Genomic DNA, 9129 nt, shown 5'->3' with positions numbered 1-9129 from the left:
AAATTCAAATCCGGGAACCAGATATTTGATATCACACAATTATTATTCATCTTTAAGGTGAGATAACAGTATCATAATTATTCAGGAGAATGTTCCCATTCTTAGGGAATGCATGCTACAGGCTTAAGTATTTAAAGGCAGGATGTCATGGACTCTGGAACTTACTTTCATAGTAGAGAAAAAAATTTTATTTACACAGACATATGTACAACATTAAGAAACGGCAGAGTGCTCAGCATCAGGGAAATACACATCAAAACCACAATGAGATACCACCCCACACCAGTCAGAATGACTAAAATGAACAAGTCAGGAAACAACAGATGCTGGCGAGGATGCGGAAAAAGGGGAACCCTCCCACACTGTTGGTGGGAATGCAAGCATGCGCAGCCACTCTGGAAAACAGTATGGAGGTTCCTCAAAAAGTTGAAAATAGAGCTACCCTATGACCCAGCAATCTTTGTATCCCAAAGATACAAATATAGTGAACTGAAGGGGCACTTGCATCCCAATGTTTATAGCAGCAATGTCCACAATGGCAAAGAGCCCAGATGTCCATTCACAGATCAATGGATAAAGATGTGGTGTATACGTATGCATATATAATGGACTATTACTCAGCCATAAAAAGGAAAATGAAATCTTGCCATTTGCAATGACGTGGATGGAACTAGAGGGTATTATGCTAAGCGAAGTAAGTCAATCAGAGAAAGACAATCATCATATAATCTCACTCATATGTGGAATTTAAGAAACAAAACATGATCACAGGGGAGGAGAGGAAAAAATAAATCAAGGAAATCAGAGAGGGAGACAAACCGTTAAGAGACTCTTAATCACAGGAAATGAACTGAGGGTTGCTGGAGGGACCATGGGTGGGGAGATGGGCTAACTGGGTGATGGACACTGAGGAGGGCATCTGATGGAATGAGCAGTGGGTGTTACTTAAGACTGATCAATCACTGACCTCTAACCTCTGAAACCAATAATACATTATATGTTGATTAATTAAATTTAAATTTAAAAAAAGAAATGGACAAAAAAATTTTAAAAAGGGGAATGTGTTGATACAGAATATATGAGTGTTCATTGTATATGTTATTCAAATCTTCTGTATACTTCAATGTTTCATAATAAAAACAGTGGAACATAATGAAGTCAGAGTCTAAATGTAATGTGGCACCTTCCTGAAACAGAAAAATGACATTAGCAGAAAAGCTGGTAAAATACGAATTAAGTCTACAATATAGTGAATATTTCTGTACTAATGCAAATTTCCCAATAAAGATACCATGGTTTTGTAAGATATCAACACCAGGGCAAGTTGGATAAAGGGAGCTCCCCTTTATTATCCCTGGGAATTTTCTATAAATCTGAACTCATTCCAAAATAACAAGTCCTTAAAAAGTGGCAACCGGTATGTAAAAGCGAAAAGTTTTTATTTTATTTTAGTATGTATATAATTAACAACGTCAAGATCCAATTTCTGCAACAATGACCTTCCACACATCTCTACCTTGGCACAGACACTCCAAACAGGAAACATGTTTCCACGGGGCCACGTTACTGGGCAGAAGGGAAGCACATTCACACCCACGGCCCAGACACCAGAGCCGTGGGATCAGACAGGGGCCTCAGTCCTGGAAGGAGGGTGAAGCTGCCGTCTGGGCAGCAGCCACTCTGTTCTCCTGGCTCCGGGAGCTTTCTTTATTTCAGCAGAGATGGGTGCTGCGCCGTCTGCTTCTGCAGCACTGACTGAAGAGCTGCAAAGAGGAGAAACCAGCAGCATCAGTGACGTGTCCTGCCTCGTCTGCACAGGCCCAGCTGGCCCACAGCCCTCCAGCCGTGCCCACCTCTACAGGCAGAAGCACACCCACCTAGCTGTGACCTCGGCAGGCGGACATCTGTGCCACGCTTGGGGCATCTTAAAAGCTTTTCATGCCTATTATCTCACTTAATCCTGGTGGCTGGTGCTAGACCTTGCCTTACAAAGCACTAGGGGACACCTGCCCCCAACACCCCCTTCGCTGAGTTAGAAACACTTCACCCAAAGGTCCCTCTTTATCCACAGGAGATCCTGGTGCCTCTCCCTCTCCAGACACGCTAACACCCGACTTCCTCCAAAGCCAGCTCTTGGTTTCCCAGAAGCCCTGGACAAACTACAACCATTCCTTCCCTCAAAATTTCTGCAGTCCTTCCACTGTGAAGGGAAGGATGTGGCAAAACTTGGACCCAAGCAAAACTTGACAACTTTCTGGACTGTGTGGTGGGTAAGAGCACTGAGCGGGGAGTCCCATGGCTGCTGTGCAGTGTCTGCCCCACCAGTACCACTGTGTGACCCTGGCCAGGCTCCTCACCCCCTGAGCCTTAGTGACTCATGTGGAAAAGGGAGATGATCTCACTATGTACCTCACAGGGTTGTTTGAAGACTAAATGAGATTACCTCAATGCCTGCCGCAGGACAAGAACTCAGTGCGTGGTAACTACTACCCTTATGCCTTGTATAGGCAGCCTCCATGTTTTCACTCTTGTTTTTTAAAAATGTTTTCTCGGGGGTGCCTGGGTGGCTCAGTGGGTTGAGCCTCTGGCTTGGGTCGTGGTCTCAGGGTCCTGGGATCAAGCCCCGCATCGGGCTCTCTGCTCAGTGGGGAGCCTGCTTCCTCCTCTCTGCCTACTTGTGATCTCTCTCCCTCAGTGCCAAATAAATAAATAAATAAATATCTTTAAAAAAATATTTTAAAAATGTTTTCTCTATTAGTCCTGGAATTTGGGGCACAGAGGGCCATTTTAGATAAGGAAAATTCTCAAATTTTCCCCAAAATGAGGTCTATCAGAAGAGGATCTTCAGAATGAAAGAGACTGTCTAGGTTCCCAGGAGGATAGGGATCATGAACCTATGCGTGTTCCCTGTCTTGTCACCATTTTATAAACACACGTCCATTATACCACAACCACAGCATGTACATCTTGCAAAACCAGATTTGACTAAAACACAGAAGATGAGACTTCACTTATTTTTTTAGAGTAAACTCTACCTCTAATGTAGGGCTTGAACTCACAACCTCGAGATCAACTAACAGAACCAGCCAGGTCCCCGAGGACTGAGACTTTAAAACGGCAGTAATTATCATGAAAAATGTGTCCTGCATGAAAAGCAGAGAGGGACAAAAGCTCACTTTCCTAAGAGCTGGGGTTTAGGCATCAAATCTCAAAAGAGAACTCAAACCTAACAATGAACCAAGAATAACTCTGGGCAGCGCCTTTACTTAAGCTCAGAAAGCCTGAATGACTAGAGATGAAGTCAGCAAAATGCCTGCTTGGCTGCCTTCCACCCCAGCATCGCAGCTCTCACTACCACCTTTGTGCCCTGGTGGGGTTGAGGGCAGCTTCGAGGCCTCTGGCCTCATCTCCCCCAGCCATACAGGAGGAAAGGCAGCACCAGAGAAGAGCTGGCCAGGCCTGCACTTAGAAAGAAGAGAGGAAAAGCCTGTCTTCCTGCGCAGACTTGGAGTCACAGCTGCATATCAATCAATCACTATCTTAAGTTATGACAGGTCCCGGTCCACCTGCCAGGCAGCAGAGAGGCGGTGCATCTCCCCGAGCCAAGCAGAAACAAAGTGCACCCCTCTGAGTGACGTCAGCGATACGCGTGCACATGATTACATGACATTCTACCTCGTGAGAATATGCTCCCTTTGCCAACTTCTTGCAATCCTCCTGGAGAGTCACAGTCAAGGAGTTTCTTTTTCTAGTAGTGCTGGTTTCCCATTAACACCTCCCTGACCCTCAGTAATCTCCTTTCTTAACCAGAAGCTAGAAAAGCCCTATGCTCAGAGACTGAGACTGGCAGTAGTTTCTAGCGGCAATACTCTTCTGTGGTCTCCTTATTAGGGTTACCTTCTATTTTACAGCGACTGACAATAATGTCCATTTGTTAGAAATGTATTTTCCTTTTCAAGTACATCTGCAGCTTTAAAACGGGCGGGGGGAAGACTAGGAAAATAGTAGGTTTCTACACTGTAAAAACAGAACACACTTTCTTACCTACTGCTATAGCCTCTTGTCATATCCAGTAGCCTAGAACCACACTGACCACTTAGGCAGCCCCTAGCCACATGTGACTACTCTATAATTACTATGTGATGATACTCACTCAAATTAATTACACTTAAACACAACTGAAAATTCAGTTCCTCAGTCTTACCAGCCATGTTTCAACAGCCACATGCGGCCCACAGCTGTCACATCCAGCCACACAGCTGCAGAACATCTCCTCTGTCGCAGAAAGCGCCAGTGGACAGCATGAGCCTAGAAGGTCACTCCCAGCTCGCTGGCTACTCACCTGGAGGTGGTACTAAAAGGCCTGGTTTCTCCCCAAGCAGTGGACGCTTGGCACGCTTGGGGCGGGGGCATCCCGAAGGAGCAGGTCTCTTGGAGGGGGCTGCTGGGAGCAGGGGAGGGGCAAACAGACCTTTGGGATTGCCCAGTCCTGCAGAGAATGAAAAACCAAAACATAAACCAGAAGATATAGGATGAAGGTGATTTCTGCTGCTCCCACAAAGGGACTTTTCCTTAATCTTTCGAGAAGGGCCGAGCAGGAGCACCTGCCACACACATAAATCTCCACTCCTCCAAGCTCTACCACGCCCCCTCTGGGCCCACACTAGGCCTCAGTGCTTATCCAGGGCCTCGCAAACTAGAGTCTGGGGGCCAAAATCAGCCCGCTGTCTGTTCTGGTACGACCTATGAGCTGAGACAGTTTTCTCATTTTTAAATAATTATGCTTTCAGTGATTATATAAGTACGTACACAATATTCTTAACTCTGCTTCTTGGCCTGTAAACACTAAAAATAACGTATTTACTATTTGGCCCTTAAAAAGTTTGCGAACCCTTCATCTAGGTCCACGTGTGCGTGCGTGTGTTTCTTGACATCCTGGTTCTCCACCCTCACCTTTCCACAAGTGGGATTTCTCTTTGACACTCGGAATGTATTCTCTCAGCCATCAAACATTTTCCCGGACAGGTCATAAAAGCAGATCCATAACATACCTGAAGCATACTGTTCCCAAGAATCTAACATCCGTCCCCCCAGAACATCGGCCTGGGGGTCTCCCACATGGCCTAGCAACCTGTCACTCTCTCTCAGGCAGTCGATCTGCCCTGCCGTCCTCACCCTGTTGAACAGGGCATTTATTCCCACAGTTGATGCCAAGGCCCTGAGGCAGGCACCTAGCCCTATCTGAAGTCTGCATTTTTTTAAAAAAACCTTCAGCAAGGATGAGAAGCAACTCAGAGCAAAAAAAAGCTCCCCCTGAGCCTTTCTTTTCTTAACTCACTGGCTTCTCACAGGAACCAGGTGTTAAGAATGTCCAGGGTGAACCAAGGGACTGGGCTAGGGCACAGGGTAGCGTGGTTCAGTGCAGCAGAAGGAAAGGAACAAGCACAAGGCATAGCAGGAGAGCCCCAGTTGTGACAGGAACAGAGAAGACTTGGAACTACACTCCCAATCATCCTAAAGGTCACCAGGTCAGAAAGGGAGGGGTCTCAGAAACGTTCACCCTTAGGGTGGATCTTCAACAGACACTGACTTCGCTAATAAGACATACACATGTACAGCGACCAAAGCAAAAGGAACCATTCCATTCTCTCTATTTTGATCCATGATAATAGCCAAGGTGGAAATATTGTGCTCGTAAGGTTTTTGAGTAAAATGATCCCTGCACACATGAAAGACCAAAGCAATATTTGACTCTTAGACACAAATGCATCCAGGGTCCAGGTTTTATTTGAGGCCCAGGAGAAAAGCCGCCTTTCTATCAAGACTTCACTGCCAACTTGTGTCTTTAACATGGCAGACTGAAAACATGCTCTCATCCAGCTTCTTCTCTGCTCCCACTGTTAATACACAAGGAACACAGGAGAGGGGACAGAGTGTACCAACAAATATTTGGAAGATGAGAACAGAAGGAGTGGGACTGCATTCCGGGTGCCTACAGAGGAGTTAAAACTCTTTGACCTTGGGGTGCCTGGGGACGCTCAGTCAGTTAAGTGGCCAACTCTTGATTTCGGCTCAGGTCATGATCTCGGGGTTGTGGGGTCAAGCCCTGTGTCAGGCTCCCCACTCAGTGGGGAGTCTGCTTCTCTCCCTTCCCCTCTACTCCACTCCCTGCTTGCACATGCTCAATCTCACTCTCTCTCAATAATTAAGTAAGTAAATCTTAACAAAACAAAAAACCTCTTTACCATCAAGAGGCAGGAAAGGCTCAGATACCAGCCACCCCAAGAACCAGAGGCATAATGGACACTGGGCTTGACTGGAACTTGGTATCCCAAGTGGTTAGCGCCACACCCAAGTCTCCTCCCAGAGAGAAGAGATGGATGTCTGGTAACAGGCTTGAGCAGCAGGATCCAGTTTAGCTGGAAGTGAGTCAACCCTGGGCATTTTCAGTTATGTAAGCCAGTCAGGTCTCCTTGTTTTAAGCTGAGTTAGGTCCCTGTCACTTACAATGGAAGGAGTCCACACTAATACAACCTCATTTTAGGCAGATGTCAGATACTATTTATGCCAACTACTCAGAAAAGCCTGAAAAACACTATGGAATTCAGAGTGCATATTAAGAGAACTCTGTTTAAGCCATCCTCAATGTGGCCACCAACCTTGATAAGAAAGCTCCTCTACACGTCCCCCATGTTAAAACTTAAGCAATTCACTCAAGAGAAATGGCACCCACTGAAACCCCAGATGTCTCTTCTGGTCTCCTGAAATCTTAGCTTTCGCTGTGACTATGCCAAAAGACACTGCAACTGTTCTCAACTGTCTGCTCTCTCAGGGCCATGAGCATAGAGGCAGCAGAACCACCGTGAGCTCTTCCTCCTTTCCTGGAGGGAGGCACTGACCTGGTGGTGGAAGGAGACCCCCTCCCGGTCTGTCCCCTAACAATGGGGACTTGGCAGGAAGTGGGGGATGAGGGCCTGAGAAGGAGGACTTTCCGGGGGTTGGAAGAAGTGGAGGCAGCTTGCCCACGACAGAGGTACTCCTTCCTTGAAATGAGGAATGATCACTGGTAGCTGAAGACTCAAGTGTCTCATAGTCTGGAGAAATGAAGAAAATGAATGGTCACCAGAAGTCTGCAGCAGAGGCTCGAGCTGCAAAAGGAACAACTCAAGGAAGTCAAAGAAGACCGTAATGTTTCTGACTTAGAGGTTTCTACGATCAAAGAGAAACAGAATGTTAACTAGACTTGTTGCGGTGATCATCAGAGGATATATACAAGTATCGAATCATTATGCTGTATACCTGAAAGTCATAGAATATGTCAATTATACTTAATCAATTAATCAATTAATAAATGACATAAGCACTCAGGGGGAAAAAAAAATGTGTTTCAAGGTTATGAGCACCCCCCAACACAACCCTGAGAAGAAGGTACAAAAATGTACAAAAATAACATACATTTTGGGGCACCTGGGTGGCTCAGTTGGTGAAGGGTCTGCCTTCAGCTCAGGTCATGATCCCAGGGTCTTAGGATCAAGCCCTGTGCAGAGGGGAGTCTGCTTCTCCCTCTCCCTCTGTGCTCTCTCTTGGTCTCAAATAAATAAATAAAACCTTAAATAAAATCCATTCTACATTTTAAAAGATGAACGATTTCTTTAAAGCTTTAACATGGCCCTAGAAGTTCAGCTATGTTTCCCCATAGGGACAAGTGATTATTATTTCCGTCTCACCTACTCAACTCAAAACAAATAAACTGAAAAGTCACCATTTTAACAAGTTTGGCTCATAACTGGAATGCTCTTTACAATCTTCAAGATTAGGAACTACTGGGGCGCCTGGGTGGCTCAGTGGGTTAAGCCGCTGCCTTCGGCTCAGGTCATGATCTCAGCATCCTGGGATCGAGTCCCGCATCCGGCTCTCTGCTCAGCAGGGAGCCTGCTTCCTTCTCTCTCTCTCTGCCTGCCTCTCAGTGTACTTGTAATTTCTCTCTGTCAAATAAATAAATAAAATCTTAAAAAAAAAAAAAAAAGATTAGGAACTACTTTTTTATGTTTACCATACACTTCAAAATAATCTACAAATGTTATCAATTAACAAGCTGAAACCTTTGAATCACAAAAGTAAACCGACAGGGAACAGAAACTATTTCCCACCTGTCCATCTATATAGAGAAGTCATCCTATTTATACATTAAAAATCTGATTCAAAAGGAAATTTAGCTTAAAAAAGAAAAGCATTTTAGTCTATAAAGGTTACACATTAAAAAACTGTGTAATTCCTGTGTGGAACATGTTCCTATCAGACACCTTTACATTACAGAAGTACAGTCTCTCGATTAAATAAGAAATTCTTAGTTTTACTTTCACATATGGATTTGCTGAATAGGATTTCCTGAGGTTTAAAATGGGGAGGGAAAATAGACAGTGCCAAATACCTTCCAGGTGCCCTTTCCTGGTCTTCAGGTAGTCGATGAGCAGATTCAACTCATTCCTGTACAAATGCATGCCCTCACTCAACAGGAAGAGGAGGTGCTGAATGCCCAAAGGGACGGAGTAGCTGGTCAGTTGCTCCCGGGCCAAGAAGTCATCTGCCAGATCTCCAGCCTGCAAAGCAATTCCAGCACGTTCCTGCTGCTCCCGTTTCGAGAAAAATCTCCTGTATTCTTTAGCCACCAGATCCAGGGCATCTTCCAGGGGCATATGACGATGTACTAAGGACGAGAAAGAGCCTGCTTTATATCAAATGGGCGCCCGGATTCCTTTTAAAATCAGAAAATAACATAGTTAATCCAACTACGTGTTGTTTAAGCTGTGTCAGCTTTCAGTACAGATGTGACTGTCTACTGATCCAACTGGCCTGGGACCCTCCAAAGCAGGTGCCTGTCGATTTCAAAATCAAACATTACGTTGTTTCAAAATTATAACATGTGCAGCTTGATTTACCTTTTCCATACAGACCCGCTTTTCACAGTTGGACAGCTTCATGCTATACTGAGAGAGAGAGAGACAGAAAGAGAATGGAAATAGGTGCCATGTGTATCAATGGGAATTCTTAATGCTAAGCAAATCTAGCCTAAAAAAAAGGCAGGATGCAACTTTACCCATTGCTGGCTACTGGGCATGTTTAAAGGAG

At 45.2% G+C, this 9129-nt stretch overlaps 1 protein-coding gene across 4 annotated transcripts in view; it reads right to left on the bottom strand.

The window, feature by feature from the left end:
* Nucleotides 1-1423: 1423 nt before the first annotated feature.
* The window catches only part of LOC309853403 (uncharacterized protein), an 86124-nt gene continuing 78418 nt past the window's right edge, over nucleotides 1424-9129 (bottom strand). For 3 of the 4 annotated variants that reach the window (XM_082711342.1, XM_082711344.1, XM_082711343.1), the window contains 4 exons: nucleotides 8432-8725; nucleotides 6900-7094; nucleotides 4343-4489; nucleotides 1424-1763 (listed from right to left, as the gene is read on the bottom strand). In XM_082711342.1, coding sequence (XP_082567468.1) covers nucleotides 1708-1763; nucleotides 4343-4489; nucleotides 6900-7094; nucleotides 8432-8725 — 692 coding nt within the window. In that variant the 3' untranslated portion in view covers nucleotides 1424-1707. The remainder of the gene's footprint in view (nucleotides 1764-4342; nucleotides 4490-6899; nucleotides 7095-8431; nucleotides 8726-9129) is intronic. The other variant, XM_082711345.1, reaches the window with a different exon arrangement.

The sequence above is a fragment of the Mustela nivalis genome, assembly GCF_964662115.1.
Source record: "Mustela nivalis genome assembly, chromosome: 18".
Lineage (NCBI taxonomy): Eukaryota > Metazoa > Chordata > Mammalia > Carnivora > Mustelidae > Mustela > Mustela nivalis.
The sequence above is the reverse complement of the archived record's forward strand: the minus strand, read 5'-3'. Positions and strand labels throughout refer to the sequence as shown.